General features: G+C 44.9%; 1 protein-coding gene and 2 non-coding genes across 4 annotated transcripts in view; 1 reads left to right on the forward strand and 2 right to left on the reverse strand.

The window, feature by feature from the left end:
* Positions 1-6,547: 6,547 nt before the first annotated feature.
* Positions 6,548-6,619, forward strand: TRNAP-AGG. Its single transcript has one exon. It is a non-coding gene; the product is annotated as a tRNA-Pro (tRNA).
* A 227-nt stretch (positions 6,620-6,846) lies between these two features.
* TRNAP-CGG lies at positions 6,847-6,918 on the reverse strand. The gene has a single exon. It is a non-coding gene; the product is annotated as a tRNA-Pro (tRNA).
* A 6,092-nt stretch (positions 6,919-13,010) lies between these two features.
* The window catches only part of RCSD1 (RCSD domain containing 1), a 49,941-nt gene continuing 44,065 nt past the window's right edge, over positions 13,011-18,886 (reverse strand). For both annotated transcript variants that reach the window (XM_019528681.1, XM_019528682.1), the window contains 2 exons: positions 16,194-16,852; positions 13,011-14,384 (listed from right to left, as the gene is read on the reverse strand). In XM_019528681.1, the coding sequence (XP_019384226.1) occupies positions 16,205-16,852 (648 nt within the window). In that variant the 3' untranslated portion in view covers positions 13,011-14,384; positions 16,194-16,204. The remainder of the gene's footprint in view (positions 14,385-16,193; positions 16,853-18,886) is intronic.

Below are 18,886 nucleotides of genomic sequence, written 5' to 3' on the forward strand. Positions count from 1 at the left end.
TTTCTTATAAATTTGGAGCTAAGGCTAAATTTAAAATGCATGTTTTAGGGATAGTTAACATTGTTATATGTTCTTTTTAACATAAAACTAACTATAGGCTCAACTTAAATTTACTCTTAGTGCAGCTTTTATCTGAGAATATTGATTATGCCCTCTGTAATAATTTCACAGGCAAATTATATTTACAGTGATGTCTTCAGGAACTAGAATGGCTCTAGGGCTTTCTTATCATGCTTTTGTTTCCTAGGATGAAGCTCCCAGATGTGCTATGAGGTGTTTGCAGTGTGAGAAGTTCATTGTGTTTGTACTTTTCTTAGGTTAAAATTGAGCAATGCTAGTAGCATCTCAGTTTTTTCTTCCCCCTTAAGACTGATTACTTTTGCTTTCCTAGTTGACCTACAAAGCCCATAATTTTTAAGCACATTTTTATTAAACATAGATTCCTTTTGAAGACTTCTTGCAAATATTAAAGCTATGCTACTGTATGGTTTGGGGGAAGTCCCAAAAGGCTCATTAGGCTGTTACCTTGCACACTAGAGATAATCACAGTTTTAGTCTCATGTTTACTCTCATCTCTTTCACGGAAGCCTCTATTTGTATATTTTTTGAACCATACAGGCGACCCTAGCCATTCTTGGGGGATATGTTCCCGTGATCCCCGCAAACGGCAAAATCCATGAATAGGGCACTGCATTCATGAATGCAGTCTGTGTTCATGGACACACTGCCCCTGGCGGCTGGGGGTGGGGGCGGGGGCATGGCTCTGGTGGCGGGAGCCTGGTGGTGGCGGCAGGAGCCTGAAAGCAGCAAGCACAGAGCTCCCAAGGAGCTCTGGTAAGTGTTTAAAGTGTATTTAAAGTGTATTTGAAACCACAAATGCTGAACCCACAAACACTGAGGGTTTCCTGTATATCTTAATAAAGGAGACACAGATTTAGCTATATTTTATGGTCTTTCTTTTTCATTACATCTGTTCAAAAAGTTAGAAAGTTCCTTCCTGCATGCCAGATCAAAAATACTTATAATGTAAGACCCTTCACAAGTAATTAAGGGAGCACTGAAAATAAGGATACTGAAGAGAAGCCATGTGGTTTTTCTGCTCCTATAGCTGAAGGTTAATTTGCTATCCCCACATTTCCCATCTGCTATTCAGTGATTCTTCCCATTTCTTCTGGACGGTTAACACCAGAAAACTCAGTCTTTTACCTCAGCTTCTGCCACATTTAACCATTGCTTTAAGGGTCTTTCCTGTTTCCCAGAGATCCTTAGTTTTTTTCTCCCTTTTACTAACAGGAGTAGCTGCACCTCATTACAGGGAGGCAACACAGGGGCTGTCAGCCATTCCCACCTCCTCCCCATTTCAGAAATGAAGCTGTAATATCAAACATTTTTGTTATAATTTACTAAAAAAAACACAAAAGAGGAAATTACAAAATTAAATTAAATTTTATTCAAATAATAAATTATACGTCATAAAAATAACACAGCTAAGTGACAAACTAAACATTAAATTAAACACGAACTTAATAACAAATACAAACTTTGTTCACCAAGATTCCAAGACTCAGAAGACAACTCTGCATGCCTTTCCTGCCACCACTCTGATATTGTTTGTGATGGGTCTATATTTTGAGCCACAGAATTTTCAATAGATACGATGGCCAGCAAAGACACCTTGCTGTTTCCCATGGTTGAATGATCACAAAGATGTTTTTATGAGCTTCAACTCTGAGAAGCTCGTTTGCCACTCGCCACCAATATGGGCTTGGTTAGTAGGAGCTTGAGTGCTCCATGTGCTTGAGAAGTTGTCATGAGAAGTTCATTGTTGTAAATAAATTGTAGAACTTCTTGAGGAGCACTACAACATGTTTGAAGTGGACTCCCTTTCTTTAGTCTAGTTTTCTTTATTTCTTTATGTAGCAGGGCACTAAGGTGCCTGCTACTTGAAAAGCCCTAGTATGGGCTCAGGTGCTGGTTGCTAGGGGCAACCAGGAAGAGCTGAGGGCCCACACCTGGTGAGTCAGCTGACCAGAAGGGGCAGGGCTGACCACTGTAAGACCCTGGCTGGAGGCTGTGAGTGCTCACTTGCTCTCTTGCTCTCTCGGCTGGCAGATAGGAAAAAGGAGTACTGCGAGAATGTGCGAAAGAGAATAAGGCCTGAATGTACCAGCTGCTAGTTACATGGGTGAGAGATGTGGTGGGGTTTGGAGAACGTTTAGTCAGGAGGTTTAGCATTGTGTTATAGCCCAGGGGCTTGTGTTATTGTTTTTTTTTATTGTTGTTACACTGGAGGACTGGGTGAGGCTATTAGGGGTTGGAGGAGGCCTCATAGGGGCTCCATGGTAGCATGGGGACCCCAGTGCCAGAGAGGGCACAACATTCAGGGGTGTGCTGACCCCAGCCCTGAGAAGGGGAGCAGAGGATTGGGAGGGGGCCAGGTAAGGCCAAGGCCACCTGAGCCCTAAGGTGAGAAGCCCTAGAGCAGGCAGTTGTGAGAAGCCCCAAAAAGGGGACAAGCCCGAGAACGCCAGCGAGGCGCAGGCTGCGAGACAAGCCAAAGAGCGTCTGTGGGGCACAGAGAGGGAAATGGACCAAACAACGTCCAGTACATCTGTGAGGCTTGGGGTGTGGTACAGGGGTGGTTGGAGCCACGCATAGCCCATAAGGCTGGGGTGCACCAAGTCACCCAAAATAGAACCGAGACCAAGATACATCAGAGCACCGTGGCAGAGAGGACAAAAGGCAGCCTCCCTTATACATTGTTAACACCAAAGATGTGGCAGGAGAGATGTGAATGTGCTTTAGTCCCACATTAGCATGGTACATGATCACAGCCACCCCTCGCTGTCACACTTTAGATAGCCAAGTTCTTTGGCGAGGTTAACGGTGTTAATGTCAGAGCTCTTTCCATATGTCAACGCACAGTATACATCCTACAATGGTTCTTAATTTTTTTTTTGAGGGAGTCATGTAATCTTACATAGAAAGCCCCAAAGGTTCACATGTTGCAAGTCTGAACCTGAATTCTGAATTAATTGTTTTATTTTCACATGCATAGCTAAATTGATTCTTTTTACGATGAGCGCAAGAGGCTGCTTTAAACACTAGATCAACACCAAGATTTTCAGCTATTTTCTTGGTTGTCTGAACTCCTTTGTACATGACTTCCCTGTAGTTTACAATATAGTCACAACAGGCATTTGTCAAGTTTGTGGTTGGCAAAAATTAAAACAAGTGTCCTGGCACTTGCTTGCAAATGTTTGCACACTGTCCCTGGAGCGTCCTGGCATATGCTTGCACACATTGGTGTGCCCTTGCAAATGCTCAGCTGCCTCCCTCCCAGGGGTGGTGCAGCTCTGGTATATATTACTATTCAGGAAGCTAAGGGAGTTAATGGCTCGTTAATGACCAACTGTTCTTTACTTCACAAGTATTAACAAAATCATCTTCCTTAGCTATCCAAAGCTGCACCCACTCTCACTTGCAGAGCTGCACTGGGCCCTGAACAGTCACCCACACTGCGCACCCCTAAGACTGGCTCTGCCTGAAATAGTTACATTTGGTTTTGCTTTCATCTTCAACTAACAAACATAGTGCTAGCTCCCTAACATATTAGTCAAGCATCCAGTTTCTTTTTAGCTGGAGAAAAATGTGTGTTGTGTTATATGTGGTGATGTACCACACCACCTGCATCTCTTTTTCAAAAGTCTAGATTTGCCCATAGGGTGAATACTGTGATACTGACTATTCTCAGTTAATCACGAGTGAAGTGTTAGAAGAATAAGTGCTGAAATCATCTTTGCAAATCGTCTTGGGGAGTGTCCTGAATTCCCCTACACATTATGCTTATGCACTTTGCCCTGTTATTATTACTATGCTTTCAATAACAAATGAAAGTGGTTCCAGTGTAAAGATTAGATGTGGTACAAACATGCCACAGTCTGAGCTGTGCCTGTAACCATGGAAACAACATTATCAAATATACAAGACCTCATTTTGATCCGAGCTTCTGGAACTGCTTATATAGGGCAGCAGGAACCAGTATTTTGGGGGCGGGGGGCAAAAGGAGGGAAATTGATTCATGTTCTTTTGTTTTCTTTATGCTACAGAGAAGAGGCTTGAAATGTGTTTTGGAAATAATGTTTCTTCTACCGTAGTCAACTTTCAGGAACAGATTAATACAATAAACTCAACAGAGCGAGATAACAGGCAAATAACTATTGTAAGAATGCCTGGAGCCCCTGTTCCAAACCAACTTGCATATCTATCAAGTGTCCTTAATGTTTGGGATGAAAAAAAAATCATATTTTCTCTTCGAATGGGAGTAATTGTAAGCAAAATAGCACCACAGGCTTATTAGCACTATTCTCTCCCCCTGCTCAAAAAAAAAGAGAGACTTAAACCTATTTTTATGCTGCTGTCATACTGATAGCCAGATATGCTTAGGTTGGCTGCTGGGCCTAGCATGCATTTCTCCAACTTGATCCAAATAGAGCTGCCTAAGAAGCCTCAGGTTTCAGCCTAGAAATGGTCTCGGGGGTGTCAAACCTAGAGTCCACAAGTCACATCTGGCCTGTGGAGCTCCCATCTGGCCTGCAGTGGCTGGAAATTCAGGAGTGGGATGAGCAAGAGTGGGGCCTGCTGCCAAATTCCAGCATACAGAGCCCTGTTGAGGACATGTTTCAGCAGGGGGAAGCAATGGCTCCATTAATCCCCATGATTCCATGATGCTAGTCTCTCCATCACTGCTGCTCACCCTGCCACTGGAGATGAGTCCAGTAAGGAGCCCTGTGGGCAGGATGCATCCCAGGGGGCCCAAATGAGTTTGAAACCTCTGGTGTGTCTCATTCCAAGTAACAGTGCTTGGAGGCAATGCCATTCAATGCGAACAGTGCAACAGCTCCCTCCCTTAGTGAAGTGCTTCCTATAGCGATGGCAGATCTCTGAACCAAACCCCCATTCAAAACACTGTGGTTTCAAAATGAATGCAATTGTAGTTTTCCCACACAGAGCTCTGTACTGCTGCTCTTTTGATTAGTCTTGGCCTAAACCAGGGGTGCTCAACAGATCCAGTCCTTCATCCCATGTCATCTGGCCCACAGGGCTCCCAACTTTGTGGGCTGTGGTCCTATGTGCTAGACTGAGTGTGCAGGGTCCCCAGATCCTGGCTGGGTAGGAGTGGAATGGGGTCCCTGGAGCCTGATCCAGGAAAAGCAGGGGTGGTGCAGGTTCCCATGGCCTGATCCCAGCACTTGGAGACGGTGCGGGGCCCAGTCCAGCCCACAGTTCAGCCCCACACCATTCATCTGGCCTTCAGGGACAAGACTGTGAGCACCGCTGGCCTAAACCAAAACTTCATGGGCCATGCTAAGTAGATGTCCTTGGTGGAAATCAGAATGTGCTGTTGCTGACCATCTTTGTCACTGGGCATGAAACATGGCCGCCTGCAAGCCAGCCCCAAATCACAGGTGCTGCAGCGATTTAAAAAATCCAAGTGCCTGAACCATGGGAAAGTAAGAGCAGAAACCTGCTTTTAGCTGGAGCTCTGCCTTTCTTTTACTGCTGGATTCAGCAGCTAGATACGGCGGAGATCTATTCTCTTTCTAAGGGTGACAGAGGTACAGGTGCAGATTGAGGGGGGCACCTAGAAAAGATCAGCTGCCTCTGAGTATGTAGGGTGAACCTCCACTCCAACCTACCCCAGCTATGGGAAACAGTTGCCTGGCTGTGGGAGCAGAGACCTCACCATGGGCCAAATCAGGGGGACTCTGCGGTTTTCCTTCACAGGATGGAGTCAGTAGGGACCCACTGGGCCCACACAGACTCAGCATGGGTTTACCAGACAACAAAGGACTGGCTTCTCCCTGGCAGGATGGGCCCAACTGCTCACATACCCCAGCCTGGGCTTTTTCATCAACCTCATCAGCGCTGGCAAGCTTTTCTTCTTCATTGTCTTCTTTGTCTTTGTCTTGTCTTCTTCTTCATTTCGTTTTAATCATCATACTTATTACGATTATTATTGTTATTATTATTACTATTACTGTCATTGTCCTTATCATTATTGTTATTATGTTAATCATCATTATTATTATTATTATTGCCATCATTATAACTATTATCATCGTTATTATTACTATTCCTGTCATGGCTATTATCACTGGCAGGCGTGTGATTATCAACATTAATATGATCGATAGCATTACTATTATGACTACCATTCACAGGATGATTACTAATATTGCTACCTCATGACTATCCTTGTTATTCGTTATCGCTGCTGTTATCACGATTCCTGTACTTTTTCTTTCACTCTAGGGTTTCATTTTACTAAACACCCTTATTGTTTCTTACGATGAATGCTTCTTTCTCATCTCCCTTTCTTTATTGTCGCGGCCCGCACTTCTCCTGCAAGCAGCAGGCTCGCTGGTGTGTGCAGGCCACCGGGAGAAGGCGGTGGAGGAGCACGGAGGCAGCCGAAACACGGAGCCCCAGGTCGGTCGGGCAGAACGTGGAGTTTTCAGGGCGGCGGAGGATACGCGTTACAAGCGGCTCGTTGGTCTAGGGGTATGATTCTCGCTTAGGGTGCGAGAGGTCCCGGGTTCAAATCCCGGACGAGCCCAATTTTTTTTTTTTTTCTTTCCCCTTGTCTCCTCCTCCCTAGAGCCTGCAAACCGGATTGGGGTTGAACTTGCTCTTTACTTCCCCGAGGCGCTGACACGTGAGAGGCTGCAAGGTGCCGGGCTCGTGGGTATGCAGCGCTGCCCTCTGCGCTTTTCACTGGCCAAAAAAACTGCGGGCTGCTGGGAGGCACAAAAGGGAAGGCCACCCGGCCCTCCAACTACCAGCGGGCTCGTCCGGGATTTGAACCCGGGACCTCTCGCACCCGAAGCGAGAATCATACCCCTAGACCAACGAGCCGCTCTCTACTGCTTGCGCCGCCGCGCGGTTCTTCTCTGCTCGCTCGCCTGTCTGCCTGGCCAGTACCATTTAGTCACTCGTGGGCTCCGCCCTTTCCCCCCTGCCAGGAGGATGCGTGGTTCCGCCTCTGCCGGAAGAGCCAATTGCGTCACACAGCTGCCAAGCATGAGGAGCCTCCCTGCAGCATGTCTTCTGGTGTCTTCCCCGCTCCTCACTGCCTGTGTGGGCAAGACCACCGTACACTGATGGAGGGGGGAAAATGCTTCCGTCCCCTCACACTTTGTTGTTCGCAAGGAGCACGCGACAAAGTCGGGCGGAACCATTCCCACCGGGGAGGCGGTGTTATCACCCCGGCAGCTCATTTGTTATTTATTTCTATAATGGGGACAAGCTGCTGCACATTCTCCCCCTCTTGCTGGGGTTATGGTTTGCTCCATAACCCACAGTTCTATTGAGAGTGTTTAGGGTCCGTGCAGGTGGCCGGATGTTGCTCCCTTCCTGGCACCTTCCTTCCCCTCAGTGTTCCCGAGCTGGCTCACGCGTGGGGTGTTGTTTGCCTGTGCTGCGCGCGGGGCTTGCGTGGGGTCCTGCAGCCAGCCCGGTGCTGCGAGGTAGCATGCCCAGAGCTGCCCCTGGCTTGCTATGCAGCCTTGCCTGGCCAAGCCCGTGGGGCTGCACTGTTGTTACGGGGGCTGTAGGAACCCAGCCTATGGATATGCGAAGTGTAGCGGTACCTTCGGCAAAAGGGGCTTGGGAAGCTGGGCTGCTACAGGCCCTGGAGCTTGGGGTCCGTGGTCTCATGTCAAAAGCCTTATTTGTTACTTTATAGCCCTGTGCAGAGACAGCTTTGACTACCTGGCTCCCAGTTCACCCTCTCAGGTCCTGCTTGGTATTACCTGAGCCCTCCCACTCGTGTCTGTGCCAGTGAGCTAGCCTTACTCAGCTCCAAGCATGAACGCCACATGCCCCTGGAGGCTAGGAGGCACAGTGAGCTTCCGCAGGTGGCAGCGTGGCTCTGGCAAGAGGGGAGCTCCTGCAGGTGGCCACAGCGCTGGCAGCGGCAGAGGGTGTGGCGAGCAGTGAACACTTAAGAGCGCTGCTGGGAGTGTCAACACTGCCTTCTCACAGGGGGTGCACCCCCTATGCATTGCCAGTAGCTCCAAGGCTGGTCAAAACACACTGCTGCCATCAGCAGTGGCCCTTGAGCCTCACCCCAGCTTGCTGTCTGGCTCACAACTCAGTTTAAACAAAACAAAAAACCATAGAAGAGTGCCATGGAAAAACATAACTGCCTGGCATAAGTGGCACTAGAAATTATTACCGGGGGCTGGGCAGCGCAGGGACCCTGTCCCAGTCTTCCTCATTGCCGTTCAGAGGCCAGCATGCACTGGTGCTGTGCACAGCAGTGGAGAAGCGCGCAGTGGGGGGCGCTGGGCAGGGCCCTATGCTGTCAGTGAGGCATTGGAGCTGCTGTCGCTGTCCCACTTTGGGGAGGCTAACCCCTGTTAGCCCTGGCCTTCCACCGCCTACACTGACTGGTCCCTGTGTTTTCATGTTACATTCCTTTCCACATTCCTTTGTTTGTGTTTTCTTTCTTGTGATTTGAAGATCTAGCCAGGAAACTTGTATTTTCACACTTCTTATCTTTAAAGCACCATGCAGGCCAACACTGTTACATAAATAATAGCTTAGCAATAACTTAGGCTTGGCAAGAAATGCTTGGCACATCTCCACTGCTACTACAATCAACACCCCTGTAACAAAACCATCAGAACTGATAGCTCTTACACATGCCTTTCCCAAAAGGTGATATGCCTGATCCAGTGGACCAGCAACTACATGGGTAAAAACTAAACAGCAACTATGCACTAGAATGAACTCTTGCCAAAAAAATATAAAAGACAGACACACATCATTACAAACACATTTCTCACAGAACACTTTTTCCCTCTCTGACTCAACTATCCTTGTGCTCAAGGGAAATGTAGCTAACACCTTTAAAAGGCAAACTCAGGAACATAAGTTGACTGGACACTAAGAATTAATGATTTAACACTGATATTGGTTGCATGGCATATTATAACATACCCAATTCCTGAGCTCTCTCCACACATAAAAGGAGATAATGACCATCCTCCCTTTTGATAGATCCTCATCTTCCATCTTTTTTTCTTCTGCTAATTGTTTGTCTGCTACCCCTAGGAATTTCTCTCCCCACTCTTCCTTTTTTTTAACTAGGTTAAAAGCAAGTTTTCACTCCTCAGACCTGAAAAGAATGTACTGCATTCAAAACCATGTCTAACTCTATCCCAACTATGCAGTTGGTCCAGTAAAAAAAGATCACCCTAAAAATCCTCAAGTATCACATAATTCTTGGACCATCATACCGGCAACATTACTAACGCTACTATAAACAATAACATAATTTCCTTTCTCATGGTATGGTTTTTTGTCACTTTAGGGTTTAAAGACTATTTATGTACTTTCCTATGGAGTCTGAGACATCATTGTGACCATAAAAAAGTCTAAAAGTCTAGTCCTGGGAAATATGCACTTTATACTGGCTAAATTTATGAGGCAGAAGACAGGGTAGATTTGTACCTTTTAAACTGTCTTCTGCCTGAGTTCTGGCTAAAATAGATAGCTAACTACCTCTCTAAACTTATAATCAGTCCACTGGTGTGTTTGTCTTCCTAAATATAATGTTACACCAGGGAACGTTTTAGGCACAAATAAGCATAACCCTACTTATTTTGGGGAAAACTGGAAAACTACAGCTTCCTGGAATTCCCACCAGCTGTTCATTTGAGCTTAAGGCGCTTCTAGAGTTGCCTAGAAATCAAATAACTAGTTAAGACCTCTCAGTCTGACAATATCTCTATCTTATTTCACCCATCTCCCAGTAGTGCAGAAGAGGTCAACATTCTGGATGTCTTATTTCCTGTACAGAAAGGAGAGAGAAAATACTAATGGGGAAGAGGAAATGGGGAGCATGCAGAGCACCTGGGGTATGACAGGGGGCAAAGAAGTTGCAGAGATTTCCAGTTAAGAAAGATGGGAGGGTGTCACACAGGTAAGTTGTTCTGAAGGAGAGAGCTAAATGGAGGCATGCCAGAAGCCCCTGTTATGCAATGAACTCTGTTCACTGAAGTAACAATGCATATGATGACCCTCAGTCCATGGATTAGAAATGATTATACCTACATCTCCCAGCTGCTCTTAAGTAGGAGGTATGGAGATAGTGTCTGCCCTATTCGGGAGAAGCTGGGGAGATAGCCTGCTGTAATTATGTCTTTTTCACACCTGCCTTCAAGCTGTTCTCATAATCAGAGTCACCTCTTTGATGTAGAATATGTGGAGGTTCCTTCATGAAGTAAATTTGTTCCATCCACTACAATACCTCAAGCTGGCACTGAGCAGCTCTGTTTCCTCCCCCAAGATGACTGTCTGTTATTCTAGACCAGTGATTCTCTGAGAGCGAGTGCCCTGAGATCCTTTCAAGGGTGTTGAAAGGTGCTACATAAGCTAGGGATACACATTACACATAAATCAATTTAAGTGAAACTGGTTTAAACCTGTAACAGAACATAAGTTCAGTGCACATAAACCAGTTTGAAAATGGCTAAAACCAGTTCGAGATAAACCTGGTTGAATGTAGTATCAGACTTAACTGATTGAGCTCAAACTGGTTTATGCAACTTCTGTCCCAGACCCTCTCTTGGTTTAAGTTAAACCAGAATTCCCCAGCATCCCAGCATGCTCTCTGGGCTATGATCTATGCTCCAGCAGAGCAGGGCTGGCCCTGCACCTCCACTCCCTACCTGGAGCAGGGAGAGGAAGGGGCAGGGGCCTGGCCAGACACTGGCCCCTAGAAGGGGGCAGGGAAGAGGTTTATCCCTCCCCCCACTTGTCCCACCTGCGCAGACCTGCATGTCTCCGCTGGGTGCTCCAGTGGTGGGGATATGGCCAGCTCAGGCAGTAGCTCAGAGTGAACTGGCCAGGGAGGGGGTTGAATTCCCTGCTCCTTGTCCCACCGGCATGGACCTGAATCAGGGTTCTCTGTGTGCTCCCCACTCACTGCTGCAGCAGCGGGGGAGAGGCATGGCCAGACGCTGAGTGGCATGGCTTCCTGAGGCAAGGGTCTGTGTCCGTGGGACAGGGAGGGGGGAATTCAACTCCCTCCCTGGCAAGTTCACTCTGAGCTACTGGCCGGGTTGGCCATGCCCCCCAGCACAGCTTCCCTGCAGCCATGGGTGTGCTGTAGCACGCACTGGCACATGGCTAGAGCCAGTGTAGGCCTGTGCCTGCATTTCGTGAATGTTTGTTCACTTGCATATTGGTTCAATCTAGGCAGGTTAAACTAACCTGCAAAGATTGAATCAATTCAGGCTCTGGCTTTTTGAATGTCTGTCCCTAGCCATAATGTTTGCACAGTTAGGTGTGCAAACAGGATTCACATGATAAACTGAGAAGTTTCAAATAAGAATCCATAGCATTAAAAACATCCTGCCCTGTATGGTCTCACTGAATTCTTTGCAACAGAAGAATTGCTTTATTAATTTTCTGTAGTAAAAAAACAAGTGAAAAATAAGAGCTGGCATTTTCTGAGGGGTGTTTGAATCTGTCCAAATGTATTCAGGTATATCTTGAGGTGCCTCAAATGTATTCAGGTATATCTTGAGTCTAAAAAGTTTGCAAAACACTGTCCTAGACAGGCAGCAGGAAAAAGGTGTTTCAGTAGTGGCCTGCTGGATATAGAGAGTAACTTATGCAATATATACTACACAATTGTGTTTGTGGAGGGATAATTTTGCTCCAAGGTAAACTTCTACTGTTAAAGCACCATGGAGTGCTTAATGGCTGCACAGTCAGACAAGATACCTGCTTCTGCTTTGAAGTTTTCCTTCCAAAGACCTTCACATAGTGACCTTTGACCTTAGGACAAAGAGCTGAGTCACAACTGTCAGGACTGGGACCTGCTACAGAGAGGCTGCATCTACATGAGACGCTGAATGCTCAGTTATTTAGTACTTGCACACTCAGTGTTACTGTGTAGTACCAGCCCCACATGACTTCTTGGTGACACTGACTGTGCAGTAGTAGCTCATTACTACTGCACAGTAGTGTCACGTCATGATTCGTGCCACATAATGCTACTGCACAGCATCTTGCTGAGCTACAAATTTCAGCATCTTGCAGGCAGCAGCCAGCATCTACAAATTACAAACCTGATGGGTGCAATGCATTCTGTTCCTGTGGCCTGCCCCTACCAGCATTACTTATCCTCATTTGGGCTTTTGCAGCTCCCCAGAATGAAATAGTTATTTTTCTTTTCTATTTCACTCTTTTATTTCCTTTGTTCTCCCATGATATTTTCAAGGTGAAGGAGAGCAAATTCCACACCCCTGTTCAGCACACACATTCTCTAAACACGCTTACGCACATATACAATAATGCACAATTATACAGACATCCTGATACCTCTGCTGAGAACAGAAATGTTACAGTTATAATTCAGCCTGGCTTGCAGCACAAGCCTAAGCAACATATTCAAATATATTCCAAGGCAATGATGCATCGTGATATGGCTCAAAGAGGTTGTGGTGGTTGCAAATACTGAAAAACCTAGGCACAAGGGGCGAGACCAATCACTTCCCACTGGCTTTAAATTAACAGTATCTTAGTTTGGGAAGATGGAAAGCAGGGTGTAGAAAAAAAGATCATAAATCAATCTGTCGCCTTGTGAATTCAGTACTGGTGAAAGGTAACATCCTTTGAGACTGTAGGTTATTACTGGCCTAACTGGAAAGCCTTGGAGCCCCAGTAATGAGCACCCTTGTTCAATGCTTATTCTGCACCACACTGTGGTCAGTGCTATAGAGACATAGAATAGATTGATGACCATTCCCCAGAGATCTTATACAGGTGTCTGTTCACAAAACAGGTGCAGCACAAGCAGCAGCCAAGCAAGCTTTCTTCAGTATTTCCCTTACCAGTGTGTCCCGAGTCCTGACCTGAAGTGTCCCCTTCAAAGAGGAGAGGGGGCTCAGTCACTATGGCCCTTTCCGACTTTGGCCTCTCTTACCCTTTGGTTGGTAGTATCATCAAACAGTGTGCTGTAGCTATACTGTAGTTATGTGAACACCTGTCTACTGGGTATGGAACCGAGACAAGCTTCCAACTCATTTCATGAAGGCCAATAGATAGTAAATGCAACTGAGAGATAAACAGCTCAGCCACTATTCATCTTCTGAGCCAGCTAGGCCTCAGAAGTATTTAGCAGAGACCTAAATGCTTCCTTTGAGAACCTATATGGTTCTCAGCATCACATTATCTAAATACTTCTACTGCCAAATCCTTTTAAACTCTTACTTTAAGAGTTCTTAAGAAACAGTCTTATATATAATTTTTAAAGGGATGAAAATTCACCAAGTTCACATCCAGCTTGGGCCATATTAAGTGAAATTCACCCATTCAAAAGGGCTTTATTGGCTTATATGAAATGTGTAGGTTGTTTTAGTTCAGGTCTCGCAAACCATTGTCCATGTCATAAAAAATCAGTACTAATTAGCCACATGTGGGAAGTCTCAGAATGGCAGTCTTAGGTAGAATAAGCTATGAAGATAGATTTATACTGGTCCTACTCAGTTAGGATCGAAGCACATTGATGGGCTAATGTGTGGAAAGCTTTTGTTGCTATTTTCTGTTATGGGACTTCTGTTCTCTGGATCAAGTATTTTAGATGCTACTTTTCACCACACTAAAAAACAGCAAAGAATTAGATCACATTTGTTAAGAGTAGCTGTTGGATGTTAGTTATAGGATGTTTCAAGTGCAGATTGGCCACCCTAATGCTGGTCCAAGTGAAAATTCATCAAAGAGACTTTAGAAACAATTTCAGAAGGCTCTTCTCCATATTTAGAGTTCATGTCTGTCATATAACATATTTATATATTTTCCCTGTTTTTAAAACATTATTTACTTATGTTTGAAAACTGAAAAATATTTCAAAAGAAGCTATTTAATAGGCACAACTTCTCTATGTCTGAAACTGATAAACTGCATCTAAGACTGAAACAGAGGAGAATAAAACAAAATTTGGAGCTCAGCAGTAATGGAAAATAACAGGCCCAGACACAGTGATGTTTGCTGGGTCCAAGATAAGTATGTATTAAGTCTCCAGTCCGGACATTATTTTAACGTGATTGAATGTACCCAAGAAGAGCCAGCTGGTGAACCCTGCCATGATAAAAAGCCATCTTCATTCCAGCCTTTCCTTCTCCTGTAGAGCATTATGGCATAAGAGCAGTGAACCAGGATTGGGTCACAGGTCTCTGGGCTGCTTCTAGATCCTTGATGTTACTCATATTCTGCTGTTCTGGCAGGGAAGGGTCCTCCAGTAGCTACATCTTAATTGGACTTTTTGGCTCCTCTTCAGATGTCTCCTGTGTCCTGATTTTTTCTTCCTTTAAAGAAAAGGAGAATGATAAAATACATCAAGGAAAGTAATGATATAAGCATATGTTACAATTCATTAAACGCTCTAGGAAAGTCTAGAATCTGGGTGTCCTCTGAGCCGTTCTTTATCCTTGGGCTTCTTTTATGTTTTTCATGCTATAAGCAAGCCCAAGCACTCAGCCCAAGTTCCCTAGCTCTCATAGTCTAATCCAAGTCAGTATTTGAATTGGAGAGTGGTTACCAAGGCCTTCCAATTATGCTTTCTTATTCAGCTCCATTCTGGTTCCCTTCAAGACCCAGATTAGTTCTCACAAAGTGAGATGGATCATTAAAAACTAGGACAAGTGGAAACCCAGATGGGGACAGATAGGGGATCTCATGTTGCTGGGTTTTCTTTTCAGCAAGATAACTATGTAATAACTAGTATGTAGGGACATTGCTATACTCTGGGGGAAGGCACATGTACTTATGTTTACCCTTCAGTGGCTAAAGGCCAGGTAAGAGGCTTCATAACACAAGCCCTAGTGTCTAGTGGAAGTTCTCTACTTCAAGTGGTAGATGCCTGTTTTTGATCATAGAATCATAGAAAACTAGGGCTGAAAGGGACCTCAGGAGGTCAGCTAGTCCAACCCCCTGCTTAAAGCAGGACCAGCCCCAATTAGATCATCCCAGCCAGGGCTTTGTAGAGCCAGGCCTTAAAAACCTCTAAGGAGGTGCCTGGTTCAGTGAATAACCATGGACTGGGAATGCTGATGGCTGATAATGTCCCCTGGAAATGTCCCTTTTAATAAGCAAGTGTAAATCTAAATGCACAGTGTGGTTTCTGTAGGGGGTGGGATTTCCATCACACTGCTTTAAAAATGCTGTGGAGCTGAGCAGAGTGTCATTGGTCAGTATGTCTCCTTCTTTCTTCACATAACTAGAACAATATTTTCTCCTTGTGCTGAACACACCATCTCTGTCATTGCCACATCTCATCCTTTGATTATCTTCATTAGGTGTTCCTATATGGAAACTGATTCATACTGGGATTGGCCATAGTTAGTATCTATGAAGCACCAGTGGGAAACAGAAATAATGACACTGCCATTTTGTGTAACTCTCAGGTATTATTTGACCTGGGGGTCACAGTAGACAATAAGCTGAATATGAGCCAGCAGTGTGCCCTTGTTGCCAAGGGCTAATGGCATACTAGGCTGCATCGGCAGGAACATTGCCAGCAGATTAAGAGAAATGATTCTTTCCCTCTATTCAGCACTGATGAGGCCACATCTGGAGAACTGTGTCCAGTTTTGGGTCCCCCACTACAGAAAAGAGATAGACAAATGGAGAGAGTCCAGCAAAGGGCAATGAAAATGGTTCAGGGCTGAAGCACATAACTTAGGAGGAGGACTGGCTGAGGGAACGGGGTTTATTTAGTCTGGAGAAAAGAAGACTGAGTGGGGATTTAATAGCAACCTTCAACTACATGAAAGGGGTTCAAAAGAAGATGGAGCTAAACTGTTCTCACTGGTGGCAAATCAGATGACAGAACAGCAAGCAATCTTCTCAAGTGGCTGAAGGGAAGTTGGGGTTAGATGTGAGGAAACTCTCTCACAAGGAAGGTAGTAAAGCACTGGAATAGGTTACCTAGAGAGACTGTGGGATCTCCATCCTTGAAAGTTTTTAAGAGCCGGCTAGACAAAGCCTTGGCTGGGGTGAGATAGTTGGGGATGGTCCTGCTTTGAGCAGGGGTTGGACTAGATGACCTCCTGAGGTCCCTTCCAACCCTAATTTTCTATGATTCTATGCCCAACTGCTGTGGTGAACCACCTCACCTGCATCATATTTACTCAGTGCCCAGTTCTTGTGTTGGTGTCACACTGGGCTTCTCACTGGCAGTGTCTGTGTCTGCTGCCAGCTGCAGTGTCCCGGGCTCTGAGTCCTTTTCCTGGATGTCTGATTTTTCCTGTGTATCAGTGCTCTCAACTTCCTTCTTCTCCACCTCTTCCGTTTCTTTGTCCCTTTTATTGGATTCACAGACATCGTCATCCTCCTTTTCCCCCACAGTGCTCTTGCATACCTTCTCTTCCTTGTCTTCCACAGCTACCTGGCACAAGGTCTCAGTGTTTCTCTTGTCTGATTTCCCTTCTTCCTCTCCTGTGCTGCTCTTGCGATGTGTCACTGTTTCCTCTTCTGTGCTGCTCTTGCAAGGGGCTGTTTCCTCTGCTTGCTTTTCTCTCTCATCTTTACTTTCTGTCCTGAAGGATCTTCTCCTTGATGGAGACTTTTCATCAGATCCAATCTGTTTCTCCATTGCTTTGCTTTCTGTTCCTGGCTCTTCTGTCTTACCCTTGGGTGCAAACACCTCATCACCATTCTCTTCCTTTGCACCATTTTCTTGAGATGAAACCATTGCCCCTAACTCTTCACCACTTCCAGATTTTCGGAATCTCCTGGAGGGAGGTCTCCGCTTTATTGATCCTCTTGTCCGCACCTGATTACAGGAAATGCAGAGACTAAATTATCTAAACTGTGTCAGTGAGTGCAGTGCTGGTTACCCAGACACCAGTTCTCCTAGTCACCGCCCTTTTGCTTTTCCAAAGAAGCAGCAATCATCATCCTAATTCACACTGTTTTAGCTAATTTACATGAGCGAACCTGGACACACACAAATTTGGACCTGAGGACTGTAGATTCATTATGCAGGTGCTCACTTGCAGGAAATTGATTTAGAAGCCTCAGCAATTTTATTTTTGGCAGGCAAATGGTAGGAGAGGATAAAGAAATTTCTTTTCTTTGTAGCCTGATAATCCACAGAGAATCAGAAGCTACAGACTCACTCCAAGTCCAAATCTGTAGGACCCTCTCATATTCTGCTATGTCTTGGATAACCCAACTTTTCTCAAATGACAGCAGGATTTGCAGCTAGCCAGAAATCTAAGGACTGTACTAAACTGGAATAAGCTTGATCAGGTACCAGATGCCATTTCAATAGAGTTGTAGCCTGCAGGGACAAGAGATGCCAGGATGCAATATAGCCTCTCCTGCTCAGATGGAGGTTAAGCTAGTGGTTCTCAACATTTTTAGACTCAAGGTACCCCTTGTTAGAGTCAAGACACCCCTTATTAGAGTTAAAGCACCACTTGGAAAATGCCACCTGTCAATTTTCACTCATTTTTTGCTGACAATAAAATAATATAGCAATTATGCTGTTGAAAATATCTCAAAAAGACCTCATAGGTCAGAATGTTTTTAACACTATGGATTCCTATTTAAATCTCTGGGCTTATCTTGTGAATCATAGGTAGACATTTGCACAATTAAGAGTGCTAAAACTGGGCAGCAACCTGTGGTACTCTTAAAAGGATCCTGTGACATCCCAGGGTGCCACATCATCTTGGCTGAGAATCACTGGGTTCATAATGAGATCTTGAGTATCCATGGACCAAACTTCTGTAAAAACCAGGTACAAAATAAATATAATACAGAATATCTTGCTGTATTCGGCTTGCAGTGCCATACAGCCACCCTAAAAATGTACTAATTCATTGCACAGCTTGGCTTTTGTCCTTTAATTTGATATAATGTTGTGTGCAAATGTAAGATCAGTCCAATTCATTCTCACTTGAAGTGGGTGAATCATGCTCCTTAACCACCTGAAGACAATTAGAATCTGTTGTCCATGGAATTATTTTGAAGGGTAATTTTCATTGTATGTATTAGTTATTTCTATACTGAAGCTGATTTACATGGGGATTGCCTGCAGTTAATATTTAGGAAGCACCCATGGGAAAGACTTCAAGTAGTCTTGCAGTGTTGTTAATGGTTCAGGGAACAAGAAACAAAATTCACAGCTTTACTGGACTTAACACAGACAATCATTTTATGGCTCATTACAATTTACCTGCTTTCTCTGTTAACCTGTGTACTCCACAGCCTCAACCTTGTCCCCTTCTTTAGGTCTAGCTATGTAAGTAGCTCTTTATTTGTTCTGTTGCTACTTCTAATATCTGTTTTTTGCTCCACAGGCCCTTTTCCCTTTCTTTAATTAGTTCCTTTTATATAATGATGTTAAACAAAGGTCATTGTTTTAACTGGTATTTAGTTTAGGCTGTATCTGCTTCTTTCACAGACTTGAGGAAGAGCACCTTGTACCCAAAAGCTTGCCTAACATTATTCCCAATTATTTTGTTGGTCTAATAAAATAAATTTAAATGTAGGCAGAGAAGAAAGCCCCCTGAACTACAGTCAGAGGCTCATTAAAGATAGGCCAAATGAGTAGCTGGTCCAGCAGTCTGGTGAACAGCAGAGACTCCCAATTCCTGAAGAAGGATGACTGCACCCAAAAGCTTGCTAAGAACTTTTCCCCAACTACTCAGCTGGTCTAATAAAACATATCACATCTACTCAAAGAACGTTGCCTGCCTATGTCCTTAGACCAACACAGCTACACCCAAAAACCCAGCATTAAAGGTAGAAGCACTAAACTCCTCTTTTGGCTATAAAAACATTCTTTCAAGACAGGACT

Source organism: Crocodylus porosus, unplaced genomic scaffold, assembly GCF_001723895.1.
Source record: "Crocodylus porosus isolate Cpor-Errol unplaced genomic scaffold, CroPor_comp1, whole genome shotgun sequence".
Lineage (NCBI taxonomy): Eukaryota > Metazoa > Chordata > Crocodylia > Crocodylidae > Crocodylus > Crocodylus porosus.